Below are 22,500 nucleotides of genomic sequence, written 5' to 3' on the forward strand. Positions count from 1 at the left end.
CAATTTGCAGGAAATATACACGCATGCTGTTTGACCACTCATAAAACATTGCAAAAGCAATGCAACATTACCAGGGACCAATTCTAGTTCAACACAAATGCACAATCAACACTTATTTCAGCACTACGCAACATCTGCACCTGGGCTAATTCCACTGCTGAATGAACGCAGTCAACAATGATCACTGCAGGTTCTTCTAACAACAGATGTTTTAGTGCAGAAGTAATGCATACATCTTCAGCACACAGATTCATGAAGGTATTCATAACATAACGCACGAAACAAAGTCTATAATGTTAACATTAGACTTGCTCAGATGCATATTTTACCGCTATGATAGTCCGCACTAGAAAGCTGCTCAAAATCCTTGCCCATTTTTTGCAGGTACTTTTCTTATAATGGTTATCAGTCGTCTCACCATCTCCACCAGGGATGCATGATAACATTTAAAAACACTTTAAATAATCTGAGGGCAGTTTCAACTTAGTGTGTGAAGCTGCCATGTCTAGATCAAACCACATTATCTACTGTACGTGTTAAACCCCTACTGTATATACTCCACTGTTTACCAAACAGTAGAAAACGTAGTAAAATGTAGTATAATGTACCCTACAGTTTTAGACTACTACACTATTGGTGATTTGTTTATATTACTATATATTACAAATACCAAAATCTATTTCATTAAACTCAGAGTTAACCTACAGAAGAAGAAAACAAAAATTTGTATAGTTGCAAAAAAGCAAATAATAATCCATCAACCTTTCGATTTTTGCGAGCTCTGGGGTGATTACGTTATATTAAAGGCACAGTAATAGCATCAGATGCACCAGGTTAAACTTGCGGACCCCTTTACGGGACTTGTATATTAAAAATACAGACCACAACTCAACAGGGACCGGTGTCTGAGCGGCGTTCTCCAAAACTAAACAGCAAATAAACTTATGCCTACTAGTGTGTGTGCAGCATTGTGTGCATGGTTTATACATTTATAAATCCACCTCAGAGGATATTAGGTGTCGTAAGTCAATGGCATTGTTATTTTGGGGGTCACTGGTTGAAAAGTTTGAAAACCCCTGAATTAAGCTGTGGTCACACTGGGCTTTTCCTCCCATAGACTTCCATTCATACGCACGCGAATGCGTCAGACCGGAAACGCAAGGTCATGCGTCAAGTTTCGCAGGTTGCTGCGGTGCAAAGTTCAAGCTTGGTGAACTCTGACCTGTGAAATCGCATCACTTGACTTCGTGAGACCAATCAAGGATCAAAAAATGACCTCTCTGGACAGAAATTTAGTAATCGCTCGCTTTTTTAAATGTCTGATAAGCTTCTTTGCCCCTTTTCGCAGCGCCACACAACAGAATTTTGCACACAAACTGTAGTGACCGCAGCTTTAACTATGGCAGGGGTCAAACTTGTTCCTGGAGGGCCGGTGTTCTGCAGATTTTAGCTCCAACCCTAATCAAACACACCTGAACCAGCTAATCAAGCTCTTACCAGGTATACTTGAAACACCCAGGCAGGTGTTGAGGCAAGTTGGAGCTAAACCCTGCAGGGCACGGGACCTCCAGGAATGAGATTGGTGACCCCTGGGGCCTCATGTACGAAGACTTGCGTGGAAATCATACTAAAACATTGCGTACGCACAAAGCTGTAAATGTGCGTACGCAGAAAAAAATTCAGATGTATGAAACACTGCGTACGCCGAATCTCACGCATATTCTGTTTGTACCATCCGAATGAACGTGAAACTGAGCGCAACATGCACGAGCACAATACCCCTCCCTGCCTCCTCCCCCGTATGAATATGCAAATGACTCTACTTTGGCAAAACCCAACGAAAAAGCAACGGCAAAAGCAAGAAGAGAAACTCTGAACAGAATGTGAATTGGAGGTGCTGCTTTCGGAGGTAGACCGGAGAAAAGCGGTGTTATTTGCAAATTTGTCCTCCGGAATTAACAACAAAAGAAAAAAAATGAGTGGGAGAGTTTATCTGATGCGGTTAACACAGTTGGGTCTGAACATCGCACTGAGTGCATTAAAAAAAGAAATAGTGTGGTTTATAGGTGTAAAATGTTGCAGTACTTTGAACAGTCTCAGTGGCGCAGCTCGAAAAACGCATGTCAACATGTTTTGACACGTTCGAGCATGAACCGAGTCCAGCGTCTGATGAACTTTTTTTTTTTTTCCCTGCTACATCGGATTGCCAACTATTTATCACGAGAAAGACAATTAGGAATCATTAATAAGTTTGTGCATCATTTTATTTGCACATTTATTGAATGGAAATGTTTCTGATTCACGCATGCAAATTCATCTTCAGATAGTGTCTTTATAGCAATGTGCGTGCAGTAGATCGCTCAGATTACATGAGGAAAACAGGCGACTGCTGCAAATTGTGCTTTAATGTTTGGCTGGTCAACTGTATGGTATGGAAACCTTATATACCTGCTAGATGAACCCGTCTCATACAGCTGCCATTGCAAGGCTCAGACACTTTGTAGAGAGGAATTTAACACAACTGCCTCTAGGAGTCGCCAATGGAAATAAAACAGACACGCACAAAAAAAGTGCATACGCCAGCCAGAAAGCTGCCGTGAAGCTGCGCACATTCCCACGTTCAGTTCATCGTTAGTAAATCTAAACGCGAGCGATTCTGAGCGTGAAACCTGGCGTACGCAAAGTTTTTGTTCGTACGCAGCGTTGATACATGAGGCCCCTGAACTATAGTATGGTTAAACACTACAGCATTTTCCCCTCATAGTAGAAAACAAGCGCACCTTTTTTGGAGGATTTTCTCCATCTGATGCTTCCCTGCGTTTAGGGAAAAAGTGATTAGTTTGAGTAATTAATGAAAAAAAAATCTTCAATATTAGATCAGACTTACTCATCTTCTCCCTTTTCTGGCTTCTTTCTCTTCAAAAGACAGAGATTGCAGTGAGAAATCGGCTCAGGTTTAATGAGCTCGACAGTAAAGATGACCTTACTTTGCCAGCACTGTTTTTTGTGACTTTCTTAACAGGCGATTCTTCGATATCTTCCTCCTCTTCTTCCACCTCCTCGTCCATCTCCTCGTCCAGCTCTTCTTCGTCAGAGTACTCCTCCACTGGGACAGATTTCAGCACAAGACTCGGTTCGATTAAAGCAGAAACGAGAAGGTAAAGGGTGAATGCAGCGGTCATATGGGGTCACTCACAGGCCACATGCTCCGCTCCGACAAACACCGGACCAGAGCCGTGCTTCAGGCGAAAGGTCACCGGTGGATGAAGATCCAAACCAGACAGGTTAACCTGATGGAGAGAGAACAAAATCATACAACTAATCCATCTAGCAGATGCTTTTTGGGTTCGAATTAGAAATTGAGGGTTATTTTATCAATTTTTAATATTACATTTTTTATGTTTTGACCTTAAAAGCAACAGAGCAATGCAAAAGGCAACGATTGTAAAACAAAAGAAAAAAAAAAGGCTAACAAGAGACTAAACGACAGAAGAAAAAAAAAAAAAGATTTTAAAATTCTTGGTCCATCAGTTCCTCCAGTTTTATACAAAGATTGACAGTTCTAGGCTAGTGGACGGGCAATTTGGTGATCTTGCAAACAATACCTTTAAACTTACGCTTGACATAATAAAGGGTTTCCAGGCAATTAATGTGTATTAATATGGTGCATTTATCATGTATGGCCATACACCCAAAGCGCTTTACATTAGGGGAGTTGTCTTTTAACTTGTGCTGCTCCACTTGGATGCTCATGGAGCCACAGGACAACAGCTCCAGTGCTTCACCACAAACAGCTATAGGTGGAGTGGAGAGACCGTGATAGGGCCAGTTCAGTAGATGGGGATGATTGTGAGGTCATGATGGAGGGAGAAATAATATTACGGTGCATTTTCTGCTTCTTGGGTTTAGTTACTTTAATGATCTGTTATATGTTTGGCAGTCCTGTTGACGTCGCTTCAGCATCAGTATTCTTAACCACGCCCCTTAGTTTACCACGCAGGGAACGCAGAGGAAGCCCCGCCCCTACTCAATATTCAGTTTCATCAACGTACTAAAATGGGTCTCAACTCGTTTCATATGGACATGAATTACATTTATTCCCTCATAGCAGTGGCGCAAAAAGGGGTATGCAGTATATGCGGCGCATAGGGGCGCCACACATGGGGGGCGCCATTGTGCCAAAACTATTTTTGAAATTATCCTTACTAAAAGTTTTAAATAAAAAAATAAATAAATAAATATGTTTTGTTAAAAATGTTTTTGCATTTTGTATGAGTATAATATTGTATTTTAATAAATAAAAAATTATACCATGAGTTGCATACGCTGGCACACACATTTTAATTCAAAATCAACACAATAACATGCAGTCGCAGAGCCAAGTGTAAAGTGTTCATGTAAATGTAACTTTAGATTTTTTTTTTACAATTTTTATCAAAATAAAACTGTCAAATCATACATACAGTACAGTTGAGGTCAAAAGTTATAAGATTAATCTGATTTTTTTCTTTATTTATTATTAATAATTATTTAATTATTTTGCCTAAATAAGAGGGATCACACAAAATGTATGTTTAAGTACAGACCTATTTCACATAAACCGATATTTCAGATAAAATATTTGGATTAAAAATTCACCTATATAAATATTATATACTTGATTATAATGATTCTTAACCCTGTTAAAGTTGACACATGAACAAATTGTCCGAATATTCACATTTTTTGGAACTGAAATGTTTTTAATCCTTCTATCAAAATCCATTTTATACAATATAGATGTTTGTATAAATTTATTATGTGTCATATTGATACATCAGGCCTTTTGGTAACTTTTGTTCAAAACTATTTTATTTTAGTTACAAAACTTGAACCCGCATACTTCTCAGTATATGTGTAGTTGCGCCCCTGCCTCATAGCAAACTAAATGTGCTATGAAATCAAACACTGCATGTTGACTTCACACGGATGTTCAAGTTAAAGTTGTCAACAAATCTTACCGTTGGCATGGATTTCGCGTGAAGCGTTGCTATGGGAACCGCCTTGGCGTTACTGTTTCCCTCGCCGGTGACCAGCTCGACAATATTGAACTCATCTTTGGCGGTGTGACCGAGACACATCTACAAAACAAGTGTTAATTAGATAATGACCAATTTAACATGGTGTTTACAGTGATAAAGAGCAGACCAACCGTTCTCAGAGCCAGCTGGTGCTGATGGTTGGTGTCATCAGTCTTGAAGGACTCCTCTTTATTAGATTCATTGAGTTCACAACCTGAAAACACCACAGGATCCACATTTCCAGAAACCATCGGTAAGTCTAATCGGGTTTTGTTTTAAGGGATGAAAACTGAACATCTTACCCCAAAGAGTGGATAAAGGTTTCTCGGTTTTGCTCATTTTGAAACAAAAACAAAAAACTGAAAGGAGCATATAAGTTAGTAAACGTGTTATCAGTCGATGTAAAGGGATCTATTATTAACATTCTTACTATAAATATACACATATATAATGTTAATCTCACCAGAAATAATCTCCGGGCTGTTTCTAGGACAGCAAATGAAAAGAAAGAGCGGGTCTGCGCCGTGTGCTAGTTAAATGGCGGATGCTAATTGCTCATCAGGTGACGGTGATTAAGTCTGGATCACAGCAGGTTAATGAGGACTCTGACCCGCTGCATGACCTGCTGAACATCTCCTCTTATTAATCCTGTGTTCATCCAGAAGAGTTAAGCTGACTCATAATGATGCATACTTAACATGCTGTCTCTTGAGCTGTCACACTGGCAAGTCGACACGAGGTTATTTATAAACGTTACAATGATTTGATTCATTTCCCAAACTAGGATCATTTTTATGAAACGAAAACGGGATGTTATTATTGTTTGGAGCTAATCATTGAGTCAAAACAAAAAGGTTTACTGTAGTGTTTGTGGTATCATTAAAATCTATCAGGCCCGTAGCCAGCCTGTTCAGAAGGGTGGTTACTTTAAATTCTGCATTTTAATGACATTTTAAGCCCAATTTTTAGCTGGATTAGCTTGTCAGATGGCTTAGTCCCTTTATTAACCTAGGGTTGCCACAGCAGAATGAACCACCAACTTATCCAGCACATGTTTTACGCAGCGGATGCCCTTCCAGCTGCAACCTATCACTGGGTAACATCCATACACACTCATTCACACACATACGGACAATCTAGCTTACCCAATTCCCTATACCACATGTCTTTGGACTTGTGGGGGAAACCGGAGCACTTGGAAGAAATCCACGCCAACACGGGGAGAACATGCAAACTCCACACAAAAACGCTAAATGAGCCAGCCGAGGCTCGAACCAAAACAGACCGTCGTGTCCCCCATAACCACTTTTTAATGTGCCAAAAATATTTCCTAAAAATTTACAAAAAAGAAATATGAAAAAGACTTATTTTTAAAATACAAATTTATTACAGCGTTTATCATTAGAAAGCAAATAAGAATCTGTTAAATTTTAAATAAAAAAAAAAACTAGCCTATTGTTATTTATTAGGCAAACAACAAGCTTCTTCTCAAACAACGACGTAACTCATGGCTGAACCTGGTTCACGTTCGTGGTTCACGTTCGTGGTTGTACGATCCATAGTTTGGAAAAAAGAACGATGTAGTGACGAGTGTTTAACGTTTGATCCACGTTAGTTATAATGTAAAACGGCCATAATGATGCTCTAAAACAGGGGTTCTCAACTGGTTTGGCCATGGGACCCACATTTTTACATGGTCATCAAGCCGCGACCCAAATTTTTAGCAACTATAATATGATTTCAGGAATTATAATTAATGTGTATTTATTTGTTAACACACAAGTACTGACAGATAAAACATAAGAAAATCACCAAGACTTACAAATAAACAATATTTTATTGCTGTCATTTAACAAAATGTTTGCACTTTTGTGATGTCCTTAGTTTTTGGAGTCGTCTTTTAAAATAGTCCACAGGTTTGTCTTCGCAACTGGGATGTTTAGTTTCTAACTGCGTTTCAATTCAGAAGGTTTCATGCTCTCTTGTGAGAGCACCTCACTACATATGACACACTGAGCTTTTAAGCCTATTGTCATCAGTATACGTTAGGAATGTAACAATATTGTGAATACCGTCATACCGCAATAGTAATTTTTTTCAATATTACCGTAGGCGCATGACTCAATAAAACTATATTTCTGAGATTAGTTTGCTCAGGCGAATGAAGCGAGCGGGAGGTAGCGGGAACTACAATTCCCATCAGCCCAGGCGTGGCCATCATCCTTTACGGTCTGTTGTCGCTACAGATCCAGTAATGCGGAAATGGAGTGTGCTGCTAGTAGCGGGGAAGAAAAAGAGCTGGAAATGATCAATTTTAATCGGATGTGTTGAGGCATTTCGGTTTCTTTCTAAAAAGATACGAAAGAAGAGAAAAGGTGACAGACAAAGAAAAAAACAGCAGGCACTGCCAGACTGTGGTGAAATATAAGTCGGGTAGCACGACTAAAAACAGTCATGGGGACTGCAGAAACACAGCACACTGTTCAGATTGATGCAGACATTAGCCCCTTTCACACATACAGACCTTTCCGGAAAATTGCCGGCAATTTTCCGGAAAGGTTGTATGTGTGAACAGGTCCTTTTTGAAAATACCGGTAAATTCGTTCTGGCTATTTTCCGGAAAGAGAAGTTGTAACATTACCGGCAATTTGCCGGAATGCTGCGCTGTGTGAATGCAGAAGGAAGATTGCCGTAATAAGCGCGTGCACGTCTAGAACGTGCTGACGTGAGATGTCTGCTTTAGCCAATCACAACAGTCAGACGCATTTACGTCCGCGCGGTTTATGAGAATAAAAGCCTTTCAATATTTTTCCAGACACATTTAGCTGCTAGAAGTTAGTCAGGTTACGTTTATATGTTCTTCTTTATGCCAACTGTGTAAATAATCATCGATGAGATGCTTATGATAAGCCGTTGTTTGTTTACCTTCAAGCTTTGCGTGTGCCTGTGAGCACCTGCACACGCACATATTATGAACATCTCGACATGCGAAAGTGATCCTGCGAAAGTTGTTCACAATATTGATCATCCACAGAGTTTGTAATTTAGTCAAATGTTTACAAATACAAGCGCAGCCGTTTAAAGCTCATTAGTGGTGAATGATGTCAGAATTTACCGGTATTTTGGAATGGATGTGTGAATGCTCTTTTCCGGAAAAATTCCGTAACGTCCTCGCCTGTGTGAACAGCGTTTTTTTTTAATATACCGGTAAAGTCGTTCCGGAAATTTTCCAGATATTTACCGGTATCACTGTGTGAAAGGGGCTATTGACTTGTACCGCAAAGAGACCTCTATCTCACTCATGGCTTGTCCTCTCAAGTGGTGGAAAGACAATGCACAACGTTACCCACTGCTGTCAACCTTGGCTTAATCATATCTCTCTGTCCCAGAAACCTCAGTCCCAAATGAGAGGGGTTTTTTCTGTTGCAGGGGACATCCCAGCTTTTACCAGATTATAGTTATATGATCATTTTCCTTAAAAAACCATCTCTATCTGAGTGAGTGAGTGATTAAATGTTGAATGTGATGAGTTTTCAACAATACTAGATTGAAACTTTATTTTTCTACATGGTTTAATAGTTTTTTGTTATTAAAATTGAAAAATTGAAGTTCCTGTTTCGAAACTTACAGATAGACGGCTAATTTGTGTCATTGATATGTTCAGTGCTAAGGTAAATAAACACTTTTGGCACTTTTTTCGAGTCTTTTCATTAGTTTTGTTTTTCCTGTAAATTATTCAATAAATACCGTACCGTGCCATTCATACCGAGGTATTACCGTACCGTGAAATTCTGATACTGTTACATCCCTAGTATACGTAAATCCATACTTTACATATTCATGGTTGTACTTGCGCTTTAACATTTCTTGCTATAATGAAATTAAATTTCACATGTCAAACGGTATGATTGTCGCGTGCGCATTTCAAAATAAAAGTCCAGTATAAGCAAAATATAAGCTAAAGTCTAAACTTTTGTTGTTTTATTGACGACACACTCTGCGACCCCCTGAAAATTTTCCTGCGACCTATATTTGGGTCACGACGCACCAGTTGAGAAACACTGCGCTAAAAAATCCAATGTTAGTTTTGTTAAAAACATGCACTCGCTTTCCATATGAATTGAAATATATGTAAACGGCACATATAGGGTCAGTGTTTCCTTTAAAAAAATATAATAGAGAACATATTCTATTCTAAATGAACATAAAATCACTTACAAAAACTAACACACATTCTAATGTCATATATAAATCATATAAAAAAATAATGAGGCTATTTATTAAGAAATTAAATTTAATATTTATTAGAAAATTAAAAAATCTGTGCCCGATGATTGGGTTGTCGTGGTCCTAACCTTCGACCACCACCCGTTCCACAATGCACCGGCCCCTTACAGCTCCCCCTGCAAGTGGTGGGCCTGCGAGAGAATGGTCCTACGTCGCTCCTTCGGGCAAGGCCCGGCCGGGTTCCGTCGAAAAAAACCCGGCCACCAGGCACTCGCATACGAGCCCCAACCCGAGGCATGACTCCAGGGTGAGGCCCCGGCTGCGCCATACTGGGCGACGTAACAGTTCTGTATGTTATCGAACACATAAGTGGTTTTTGAACCGCACTTAGTCTGACCTGTCACCTAAAACCTGTTTGCCTTGGGAGACCCTACCAGGGGCATTAGCCCCTGACAACATAGCTCTTAGGATCACTCAGGCACTCAAACCCCTACACCACGATAAGGTGGCGGTTCAGGGAGGAGACACCCGGGAGAAGCTCGGAATAGAGTCGCTGCTCCTCCACATCGAGAGAAGTCAGCTGAGGTGGCTCGGGCATCTGTTTCGGATGCCTCCTGGATGCCTACATAGGGAGGTGTTCCAAGCATGTCCCACTGGGAGGCGGTCTCGGGGAAGACCCAGGACACGCTGGAGGGACTATGTCTCTCGGCTGGCCTGGGAACGCCTCGGGATCCCCCCGGAGGAGCTGGAGGAAGTGTCTGGGGAGAGGGAAGTCTGGGGTTCTCTCCTAAGTCTGCTGCCCCCGCGACCCGGCCCCGGATAAGCAGCAGAAGATGAATGAATGAGATGATGAATGAATTAAAAAATCCTACTTCAATAATAAAATTAATGATGAATATTATTATTTTTATGTTTATTATTATTAAGTAGGATATTGTTTTTTTTTTGTTTTTTTTTACCACTGCTGAAATGTTCTAGCCAGCAGGCCCATGTCATATACAGTACAGTTACTTCATAAATAACCTACAAAAAATGAAAAGGAATAACCTATGCTATGTTTTTTTTTTCTGATAAGAAAGGGACTAAGCTGAAGGAAAATGAATGAATGCTGTGAAACTGTTCATTATGAAAAGAGTTATAAAAACACATTGATTTGACATCTGTAAATGTGATTAGTTGACTTACGAGGGAGTAAACGTATTGCCTAAGATCACTGACTTTTTCTAAGTCAACTTGACGCTTTAAAGGCAACTGGTGTACTCATGTTTTTAAGTGCAGTAACTAATCGCTGTGTGTGTTCCTTTAGAAAATCATCTACTGTAAATAAGCAGTACTCGCTGTAGTTATAAGTGCAGTCACCAGCCCCAGTGTCTCTCAAATCACAATATTCTCCAGAGATGCAGTCAGCTCATTAAAGATGCAGAGATATGGGTTCGTTTAACTGCCGTTTTTTGCGTGTTGTTTATGTCTCTGAGTTGCGCATGTGTCTGCCTCCTCTGTTCCAGACTGCTGGGATCTGTGATGTATTATTAACGCTCAGCCTGTGGATTACAGTATAGAGAGAGAGATTTGGTCTTCGGGTTTGAGCGTCTCTCTTGGGGTCCCACGGCCCCTTGGCACCATCAAACACCAGAGCTGTGGATGAAAGAGAGTCCAGGACAAACAGACTGTGATATGATGAGGTGTGGAGGTGCAAGACAAATCTATATATCTTATGCTATTATTGCACTGCTCTCTGGAATATATTATTCGAGGGGGTGTTTTCCAGAACTTAACTCGCGGCTGAACTATCATAGTAGGATGCATCGGTTGGGAAAAGAATGATGTCGTGACGAGTGTTTCCCAAAACAGGATAGGATTGTTAGTGGCCCGATCGGGCATGTGCTGCCTTGTCACCAAAGTTTAATTTGGCTGCGACTGTCAATTGCGTGCAAACAGGGTGCTTTCACACCTAAACATTTGTTTTGGAAGCTGTCTTGCTTGCCCAGTTAGCATGGTTCGTTTGACAAAGGTGAATCCCGCAATAGCGCTCAGATCCACGCCAAAATAATCAGTCCGAGATCGATTGTAATGAGAAAGCAAAGCGAACCAACGAACTAACGGACCAGGCTATATGTGTTTTATGGTTGTGTAATTGTCATGGCTATGTGAAAGGAGAACTACGAGTAGGTCAGGAAGTCATTCCTACCGGCAAATGTGCATTATATGTCGAATATGAAAGTAAAAGCAGGCTGAAAAGTTACTGAGAGCTGTTTATCTGTTAGGAAAACTGACAAAAATGACCATTTCATAATTTTTCCAAATTTTAATCTTATAATATTTTGCATTAGGCCTATTGTTTTGTTCATTTCTGCACCAACACCTGGAAAGAAAGATCAATATTGAATATCAATATATCAGTTCATCTGCTATTTCTCTCTATAATTTAAGCCTATAATATATATATATATATATATGTTTGCACCACAGTTGTATTTTTTAAAATTGTCTGTTGTGTTTAAAGAAAAGTTATGCGGACGTTATGTTTGGCTTTTGACACATTATTTAAAATATGTGGCTAAGAAATAGTTATTAACTATTTTTTTGGTGGAGCCAGTGAAAATTTCGTCAGGGCAAGAAAAAATCTGAACCACTGACTCAATCAGGCCCGTCGAAAATATCCTTAGCGTTGAACTCTGGTTTCTCTGTCGCAGATCCATCACTTGAACCACGTTATTTATAATGTAAAACACCCATAATGACGCTCTAAACAGGGTGGAGGAACTACTCTGCCCAGTTGGTGGAATGAACTCCCTCAGAACGGCAGAGTCACTCGCTGTCTTCAAGAAACGACTAAAAACTCAACTATTTAGTCTCCACTTCACTTCCTAATCTGCAATTGCCTCTCTGGATATACCACTAACTGTACTCAAAAAATAAATAAATAAATAAATAAATAAATAAATTTACTAAAAAATTACAAAAAACAAAAAACAAACAAAAAAATTACTAAATTACTAAAATATTACTAATACTTTCCTTCTCAGACTGTACAGACCTGAAACTTGCCTACAGCACTTCTTCATTGTTGCTCTTATAGTTATGTAAATTGCTTATGTAAATAGCTGACACATATTTTGACATTTTAAATGTATTATTGATTAGAAAATAAAGAAAATCCTACTTTAATAAAAAATATTACTGATGATCATGATTATTATTATTATTGTTATTATTATTATTGTTCTTATTATTATTATTAACTAGGTTATTGTTTATTTATTTAATTTTTTTTTACCACTGCAGAAATGTGCTAACCAGCAGGCCCATGTCATATACAGTACAGATTCTTAATAAACAACCTATTATAAATTAAAATGTATGCTGTGTTTTATTTTCTCAAGCTTTGGAGACGTAACATAAATTCCGCTTGTCAATAATAGGTCATCTACAGCTTTCGTCATGAGCCACAGCTGTGTTCAAAATGACATCAATGTTTTCAAAGTGCACTGTGAAGGGAGCACGGTTGTGAACATGAAGATCTTTAAGATCTCAAAACTCAGGGCTTCTGGTAGTAACTAGAACAGCAAACTCGAGTAAAGGAGGTCGAGCCTTCTCATTTATGGCTCCTACATTCTGGAATAGCCTTCCTGATAACGTCCGAGGCTCAGACACACTCTCCCAGTTCAACACTAGATTAAAGACCGATCTGTTTAGTAAAGCACACACTCAATGCATCACCTAGCGGGTTCCACACAGGCTTCTGCATCTTGCTTATATACACTATGAACAGCAGCTACGCTAATTATTCTCTTTATTCTCCACTTCCACCTGGGGATGCTCATCCTTAGGTCCTCAGATTATGCAGAGTCACTGATTGGACCCAAGACTAGCGACGAGATGGTCCCAAGGTGTCCATATCCGGGACCAGGCCGTATCCTGAGCTGCTGCTGCGCTGGTGGTCATGGTGGAGTGGAGAGCATGAGACTGATTCCAGTGACGCTCCCAGTGACGAGCATGAGACGGTTCTTTAAAAATGACGCTTTTGCGGCTGCCATTTTGCACATTGATTGTGCATGATCACTTTAGCGCCCTTTATTTAGTCACGAGGTGTTAAACGTCGACAGAAAACGTTAACAAAAAGCGTCCTGGTGTGCACGGGCCTTTAGTTGGCTAACAATGTTTTTCGGAAACGCACCCCTGGCGTCCGTTCTTCGTAGCTCGCTTAAATGATCTAAGATTGTTTGGCAGATCCTGGATCTTTTAATCTTGATAACTGATCTCTCGCTAATTTGGTTCTTCAAACAAGTTCGCGAATCAGATTAGAATGTCTGGATGAACTGATCTGAGATCGCTGCGTGTATTGTGAAGGACAGATCTATCCATCCTCGAAATCATGATCAGCAGTGCAACGACTGGCTGACGGCACAGCAGCGTAATGACATCATCTGATTAATATTCAATTATCCATGTGAGCAAAATTACATCAAATTAGCAGTAAACGGCTTGTTAAATATGACACACAATAACTTTACACATTTGTTGTGAGCTGCAGGCTTTACACTTTCATGTGTCGGGAGCAATTTATTTAGTTTTGCAGTTAGAGCAGATTTTCCTTATTATAGTAGTTTTATAGTAGCCAGTTTTTTAATCGTAAAGAATAACTGGGTGTTTACAAAAGCATTTTGACATTGGTAAAGGTGTCCGCAACTTTTATGAAGCATCAAATCACCGTCATATTAACTGTCAAAACATGTTCATGACTGCATAAATGTATTATTGCTTTTTTATTGTGCATTTCTATTATCACACACAAATTGTACTAAAGCGATCAAAAAAGGTCAATAAGTTTTCTCTGTGCACCACCAGGTGGCAGTCTTTGTACTCTTATTTCAGGGGTGCAAATTGCTTAAGATTTATTAATATGTGTATATATATATATATAAAACTTTATTTATTTTATTAATAACTAATACATTTTATATATAGTTTAAAAATATTGACTATTTTCCCAAGTGTATATAACTACTGATGTAAGAAAATATCGGCACATACTTTTAGTATTTTCTTTGCTTGAAGTGACCCAATCTATCCTGAATCTTAGGCTGTACTCACACTATGTACAGTTGCCTGGAACCGGGCCAAAGCACGCTTGTCCCCCCTCCCGTCTCCCCCGACGGCCCGCACTCACACTACAATCGGGCCTGGGCACGCTTACGTCATCGCTGCTGCGCTGTTCAGTGAGAAGCGCTCTCTCACTCAGCAGCACAGTGGAGATTTCTCTAGTTATATCGTTTCAGTCGTTTGATATGCAGTGACATGCAGTCAAATATTTCACCAAACAGTCCTTAGGGATGCGGGGACACGCAGTCAGCTATTTCGCCGAACAGATCCGCCACTTTTGGCGCTCATAAACAGTCATAAAGCCCTCGTGCTGCAGGAATGAGGAGGTCTGCTGCAGGTGCAGCTGTCGTGCAGTGAGAGGTTTGCGTCTTTAATAAACTACTGCAGTTTGCGTTCACTGAACAGTAAGATTGATTAATAAATCCATATGAAACAGTTGCTTAAAAGTCACGTCTCGCTTTCAGTTTCGGGCTTTGGCTTTAAGTGTGAGTGCAAAAGTGTGAGTGCAAAACGTGTGAACTGCGCTCAGGCCCACCTCTTCCAACCGGGCCAGGGCCGGCCAAGTGAACCGTGCCTGAGCCCGATTCAGCGCACTCACACTTCTCAAACGAACCGGGTCTGGGCACAATTCGGATAGCATAGTGTGAGTACTTAAAGGCGTTTTATTTACATCTATTTTGCCTACAGACTCTAGCTACGTGTGCAAAACCTGCTTACCCTAGCAATGATAGCAGCAATTAGAAAGCCGCAACATTAGTTTTTACAATGCAAATCAAATTAGATCTGCTTAATCGGTAAATAAAGCAAGTGTCATATAATAATATCTCTACCAAAAGACAGAAAATACGACTTTACAAACTGTATCGTAAGTAAATCATATGAACATTTTCATATTAGCAAAGAGCTTAGAATGACCAAGAGGTTCCATTACAACAGCAGCGCGCAGCAACAGCTCCAGATTCAGCCATTTTGGAGTGAAAGCGGTCGGCTGTCCATTGGATCTTATTGCTGTTGCAATGAAAAGCAGCTGCTTTGTTTATTTGTTATTGATTTATTTAAAAAGTGTATTAAAGCTGAGATACAACCTGAAAGACAAAACAACACTTACTATCACAATCATCAGCACTTTTAATAGTTTATTTTACAGACTTATAATAATATGCTGCTGTTCTCTTGGAGTTTTCATTTCAAAATGGCCGCCGCGCCATCTAGTGGCTGTTTTCCGAATCGCACTAGAGTGTCGCCTCTTGGTGATGCTTTGCTCTTTGATATTAGACAATAATATTACTTAATAAGATATAAGTTAATAATATAAGTTAATTTAAATACTGAATAAATATAAATTTACTCAAATAAATGGACTCAATGATGGGCTAAACATCTGCAGATTTCTGCCCGCAGATTCCGTGTGGGCCTAGATATGAGCTGTGTTTCAGTATAACTTGATCATCTTCTGCATCTCCACACCTGTGCTCACCACAATGACTCGCCAGAAACAGGCTGAATCCCTGTAAATGAAATGTGAAGCCACATGGGACTCGAGCACTCACGCTGGAGAGTGTGTGGGAGGCCTGAAGTCAGTCCTGTGTGTGTGTGTGTGTGTGTGTGTGTGGGCCTGGTTCTCCTCCATCAAGCACACACTGCACAAATGAAGCCAATGAGTGTGTTGCCTATTATTAATGGTGACTCAGACAGAGTGTTTGTGGGCTGTCTGCTGCAGTGAATGACGTGTGTGTGTGTGTGTGTGTGTGTGTGTGTGTGGTGGCAAATGGCATTATGAAAAGTGTGCAAGTCATTATCAATCAAAAATGACCCCTTTCAGTGCACACTCAAGGCTTATTCATTAGTAGATGCACTCGCTCTATTTAAACCAAGCGGCAACCTCCCGCTCTCTCTCAGGAAGCCAATACGGAAGTAACTAAAACTGCAATTCATCCGAAATTCCGCTAGTCCTGGCCGCTTCTGGCTCCAAAACAGAGCAAATTTCAATTGAGCCCACTGTTAGAATGGCCAACTTTACAGCAGAAAAAAAGGTGTTTACAGCCTGCTACAAAGAACGATTTTGGTTAATACAGCTAATATTACCCTTCATGACAACTGTGAGGGGGTGAATGTTTTATAACTCATCCGTTTCCTTTATATTAAGTTATATTAAATTTGCATAATTAAGGGCGTGGCCACTTGAGTGACAGCTAGGTCTCGTTGGTTGCCGTCACGTCACCTCAGCTGAATCCTGCAGTTTAGCCACTGAACTCTGCATATTTATCGTATTTCTGTGTTGTTTTATGTGGCTTTACACAGTCGACTGCCTTTTGGACTTGCTTCTTACAATTATTAGATGGCATGGGGTGCTGAGTGCGCTTAATTGTGCTCACAAACCATTCACGTGGCCTCCGTTTCCCATGTGAGTAAAGTTATATACTTATATACCATCTTTATACATGTATTTGTTTTATTTAAGATCATTTATGGTTCATATTTATATTTAGAGCTGTAATACACTTCAGAATCTGTCAGATTGATTAGCTGTAGGCTCTAGATCAGTCATCTGAAGTGTTGTCATACAGTGTTATGCTGGATTTCATCAATAGTCTTACATTAACTAACACAGACTATATCTGAAGTGTTTGGATGTAATTCGCGTTTTCCTCCTGTTGAAAAACCTCATAAGAACAATGTTTAGTGGCTCAATGTATTACAGCAGTGTTTTTAAAAGGCTAAACACTTTATTGATATAGTGTACAACCAAGCACAAGTGGTCAGAATACAAACGAGTCGCAGATGATGAAGTATTAAGCGTTCTCCCAAAGTAAAGTGTGTCTGAACCAGCTCCAAACTAAATGCCAGCAGGTGTCTCTAGCTCCGCCCACTCTCCGCCTCTTTGCCCTTGTTTGGTATCCTGCCGTGGGTGTGATGACACGCGAACAAAATGGCGACGGTTGGCCACGCCTACTTGTGGCTTTTTTTGCGCTCTTTAGAAACCTATGGGTGACGTATGGGATACTACGTCCATATATTTTACAGTCTATGGTTTAAACCACAGACTCTTCATATATTTCCCAGCCAAACTAAAACAAGACTTTTACTGAAGAAAAATGTAATATGAACTGCTGTGGAGGGCGTCATGGAGGCGCAGTGGGTAGCACGATCGCCTCACAGCAAGAAGGTATCTGGTTCGAGTCTTGGCTTGGCCAGGCCAGTTGGTGTTTCTGTGTGGAGTTTGCATGTTCTCCCAGTGTTGGCGTGGGTTTCCTCCAGGTGCTCTGGTTTCCCCCACAGTCCAAACACATGCGGTATAGGGGAATTGATCAACAAAACTGGACGTAGTGTATGGGTGTGTGCATGGGTGTTACCCAGTACTGGGTTGTGGCTTGAAGTGCATCTGCTGCATCAAACTAGAATAGTGCTGGAATAGGCGGTGGTTCATTCTGCCGTGACCCTGATGAATAAAGGGACTAAGCTGAAGAAAAATGAATGAATTGAAGGTTTATGCGCATCAAACTATTTCAAATTGACACTGTACAGACAGCTGCACTGATTTCCTTCACACTGCATTAATGCACTGAGCAAAGCAACACACCGTACAGAATATTGCATTCAATGTACATTTACATCTTCTGAAGCTCTGCCTGGCAACCAAAGCCATGACCTTGGTGTTGCTAGCGCCAGCTCTTTTCTTCAAGCCAGAAAACCCAAGGAATTCTGAGAAAGACTGAAAGAGTGTTTCTGATCCTGGAGAAAATCTTAATTAGATGGAGGAGGTTGAAGGATTATCTCCATTTTCCTGCAGTCCATCACTGAAATGCCACCAAACTGGCAAAATCCACAATATGCTTAGTTTACTTAAGAAGTGCTGAAACAGGTCTTCTGCAGCTAATGCGGTGTGGAAGGCTCCTCGGGGAACACAAACTCATTTTTTTTTTTGTTTTCAGCACCTTTGGAGCACTTCCCAGGAACAAATAAAGTCGACATGAATTTGCAGGCTGGTTTACTGCTGGGAGGTGATGTATTATCAAGTGAACTGGATATTCAGAGAGGACACTAAACTGGAGGATTGATTTAAAACATCAGGAATGAGAACAAAGCTGAGGTGCTGCATTAATGCAGGGCTGTTATGTTCTTTTACTGCAACAGCATCAAACTAATGCAGCAATTGTTTCGTTGGCAGGATTTTCAGAAAGGTTTACAGTCTAAAATCAGAACTTTATAACGGTGTCTGCAGGGTCTTAAGTAATGTTTAAATCTCAAAAGCTTAATTTTAGGGCCTTAAAAAGTCTTAAATCTACTGAAATGTTGTGTTGTAGGTCTTAAATCTTGTTTTAACAAGTCTTGATTTTCATATTTATTTTTTCTTCTTAATTTTATTATTATTGTAGACTGAAGGCATTGACAGCTATGGTTTGTTCTATTATTAGTAAGGGTTATAGGGTTTGTGACTGTATACAGTTGAAGTCAGGATTATTCGCCCCCAATTCATTAATTTTTCTTTATTAAATATTTCAAAATGTTTAACAGAGCAAGGAAATTTTCACAGTATGTCTAACAATATTTTTTCTTCTGGAGAAAGTCTGATTTGTTTTATTTAGACTTGAATAAAAGAAGTTTTTAATTTTTTAAAACCATTTTAAGCTCAATTATTTGCCCCCTTAAGCAATTTTTTTTACCTGCCTAAATACCCTTGTGAAGCCTCTAAATGTCACTTTAAGCTGTATAGAAGTGTCTTGAAGAATATCTAGTCAAATATTATGTGCTGTCATCATGACAGAGATAAAATAAATCAGTTATTAGAGATGAGTTATTAAAATTATTATGTTTAGAAATGTGCTGAGAAAATCTTTTCTCTAAAACAGAAATTAGGGGGAAAATTAAAAAGGGGGCTAATAATTTAGGGGGGCTAATAATCCTGACATTAACTGTATATTTGAAAATTAAAAACAAATATTAATGAAAAAACTAAATTGTTGTTAATGTATTATTAAATGGATTATTAATTTTTTGATAGGGCAAGTGAAAATCTTTTCTAACGCGGATATTCAAAGAAAGTCCTTAGCGTTTTGCCAAAACGTTTAGAGAAAAAAAAGTGTTAAATCAATAAAATCTCTGAGACATTATCAGGAAGGCTATTCCAGAGTTTAGGAGCCATATATGAAAATACTTGACCTCTTTCAGTGGACTTTAGTGATGGGTCGCTCATTTTGAACAAATCTTCAATATGACTCGGGAACTACAAGTCCTCTCAGGGAGTGATTCGTTCATCCGCACGTGTGCACATTTGTGCAGGTGGTATCGTTCATTTCAAGTGTTTTAAATCGTTCATTGCGGAAAGGCAGAAGCCAATCAGATGCGTTTATTGCCGGAAAAAGAATTGACCCGTTCATGTCTTTTGGGCTAGTTGTAGATGTGTTTGGAAGCGATTTGTAACATTTTAATAATATTTTGGCAAATTGAACCAAATGAACGAAATGACTCGAAAAAAGATTCGTTTATCTCGATGAACGAGACTCAAAGATCAGAGTCAGTAAAATGATCCAAACTTACCATCAGTAGTGGACTTTGCTATTCTGGGTTTAACCGAAAGATCTTTTGAGATCTTAAAAAAACGTGGCAGAAATCCTCGTTTAAAGTGAAGAGGAGTTTAATTTAATATGTTTTGTGTTTTTAAAGACAGTGTAAGCTAAGTTGCTGCAGACTTTTAGTTCTGTCGGAAGGATTAGAGGAGGAGCTTAAAAATAAAGCCCTGCCCCCTACTCCATGTTCCATTTCAGGTGGACACACAGTTGCATGTTTGTGTAAAATTAACTTAGTTTCTTTCAAATACTCCCCAAGTGTGAAATTTTTCACTGTATTTGTTATAATATTGTTTTCTTCTGGAGAAAGTCTTGTTTGTTTTAGCTTGGCCGGAATAAAAGCAGCATTTAATAAAATATTGTTAAGGTCAATATTATTAGCACTTTTAAGGATTTTTTATGTCATTGTCTACAGAACAAACTAAAGTTGTCAAATGACGTGCCTCATTAACCTATTAGTTAAGCCTTTTAACGTCACTTTAAGCTGAATACTAATATCTTCCTGAATAACTAGTAAACTATTGTGTACTGTCAGAAACTTATGTTTAGAAATATTGAAAGAAATCAATATTATTACACCCATTGAGATTTAAAAAAAAATCATGTTTATCTTTATTCATTAATTTTCCTTCAGCTTAGTCTGTTATTTATCAGGGGTGGCCACAGTGGAATGAACCGCCAACTATTCTGGCATATGTTTTACGCAGCCGATGCCCTTCCAGCCGCAACCCAGTACTGGTAAACATCTGTATATGGAGTATTTGATGTGTACGTGTGGCAGATGCAGTGCTTCCAGTGCTGGGCAGTGTGCCATGCGTGTGTGACGCCTCATTAGTGTGGAGAGTGGATGTCATTGCCAGCACTGATCTGTGATCTGACCAACCCTCAGAAGCAGAGCACTGATCACAGACGAGGAGCGGCACACATCCAGAACCCTCATTCCTGCTTAATTACACCCAAACAACAGAGACTTTCATCAAACCGTACAGTTAAAAGCCAAATTTGTTTGTCCTTTTGTAAAATCTTTTATTTATTTATCTTTCGATATTTCCCAAGTGTTGTTCAACAGAGATTTTTCAACACATTTCTAAGCATAATACTTTTAACAACTAATTTCTAATAACTGATTTCTTTTATCTTTGCCATGATGACAGCACAGGGCTGCACAGTGGCGCGGTGGGTAGCATGTTCGCCTCACAGCAAGAACGTCGCTGGTTCAAGTCTGGCTCTCTCCAAGTGCACCAGATTCCCCAACAGTCCAAACACATGCGCTATAGGGGAACTGATGAACTAAACTGGCCGTAGTGTATGAGTGTGTGTGTGAATGGGTGTTTTCCAGTACTGGGTTGCAGCTGGAAGGGCATCCGCTGCGTAAAACATATGCTGGAATAGTTGGTGGTTCATTCCACTGTGGCGACCCCAGATTAATAAAGGGACGAAAAAGAAAATGAATGAATAAATATTTTGGAGGTGACTGAGTGGTTATTACTGTGGCCTCACAGCAAGAAGGTCGCTAGTTTGAGTCCTGGCTGGGTCAGTTGGTGTTTCTGTGTGGAGTTTGCATGTTTTCCCCGTGTTGGTGTGGGTTTCCTCCAGGTTATAGGTGAATTGATTAACTAAATTGACCGTAGTGTATGAGTGTGTGTGTGTTTGTGAGTGAGAATGAGTGTGTATGGGTGTTTTCCAGTACTGGGTTGCAGCTGGAAGGGCATCTGCTGTGTGAAACATATGCTGGAATAGTTGGTGGTTCATTCCGCTGTGGTGACCTCTGATAAATAGGGGACTAAGCTGAAGGAAAATGTATGAATAGTTTGGAAGTCAATTCTGGAAGATGAATATGAAGTATTGAGTTGTTAAACTCAGCTTAACTAAACAGTTATGATCAATTTCAGGACCTAAAAATACAAACCCTGGCAATTCACGTCATTAAAGTGGAAGTAGTTGTTAATTCAATGCATTATTTTGTTATTCAAATACTTTTGTCATTGATTTTGTTCCATAACCCCGCCCCCTACTTAATATTCAGCTTCAGTTAAAAATTTCACACTGAAATACACCCCTGCAGCAACATCCGATTCACACACACTTTAATAAAGAATGATGAAACTACACATTAAAAAAGCAAAGGAAAACACCACAGCGCATGATAAAAGATGGCACAATTCTAGATTGGAGTGCGCTGTCCCTTTAAGCAGATTTCTCCTGATGAACGAGTCTTCTTCTCTCCTCTCCAACACTCACTGAAGTAATTAACAGAGATTATCGCAAAGCGGCTTGATTCAGCTAACAAGCATGTGAAAATGACTCTCTCAGACAAATGACTTTCTTCTCAGGCCGCTGGATTGATAAAAAAACAAAGTAAAATTGCATCAAAGCATCAGAAATCTCAAAGCGAGCCGCTCTTTAATGTGCTTTCTGTCCAGCGCTTCTTCAAAACCCAGCAAACTTCAGCTCCATCTCATTTCTTTCAGCCAGAGATGAGAGATGTGGAGTAAATGCTAATGCTGTTATCGTGGACGGTGAACTCCCTGGACCGGTGAAGT

The 22,500-nt window shown here is 39.7% G+C and overlaps 2 protein-coding genes across 2 annotated transcripts in view; one reads left to right on the top strand and one right to left on the bottom strand.

Moving 5' to 3' along the window:
* The window catches only part of npm2b (nucleophosmin/nucleoplasmin, 2b), a 6,821-nt gene extending 1,249 nt beyond the window's left edge, over positions 1 to 5,572 (bottom strand). The window contains exons 1-8 of the mRNA NM_001123007.4: positions 5,524 to 5,572; positions 5,363 to 5,419; positions 5,192 to 5,274; positions 5,001 to 5,120; positions 3,197 to 3,290; positions 2,988 to 3,106; positions 2,888 to 2,916; positions 2,781 to 2,814 (exon numbers count right to left, since the gene is read on the bottom strand). Coding sequence (NP_001116479.2) covers positions 2,781 to 2,814; positions 2,888 to 2,916; positions 2,988 to 3,106; positions 3,197 to 3,290; positions 5,001 to 5,120; positions 5,192 to 5,274; positions 5,363 to 5,399 — 516 coding nt within the window. The 5' untranslated portion in view covers positions 5,400 to 5,419; positions 5,524 to 5,572. The remainder of the gene's footprint in view (positions 1 to 2,780; positions 2,815 to 2,887; positions 2,917 to 2,987; positions 3,107 to 3,196; positions 3,291 to 5,000; positions 5,121 to 5,191; positions 5,275 to 5,362; positions 5,420 to 5,523) is intronic.
* The window catches only part of myo18b (myosin XVIIIB), a 673,005-nt gene that overhangs the window by 126,193 nt on the left and 524,312 nt on the right, over positions 1 to 22,500 (top strand). The window lies entirely within an intron of this gene.

Source organism: Danio rerio, chromosome 10 (assembly GCF_049306965.1).
Source record: "Danio rerio strain Tuebingen ecotype United States chromosome 10, GRCz12tu, whole genome shotgun sequence".
NCBI classification, from domain to species: domain Eukaryota; kingdom Metazoa; phylum Chordata; class Actinopteri; order Cypriniformes; family Danionidae; genus Danio; species Danio rerio.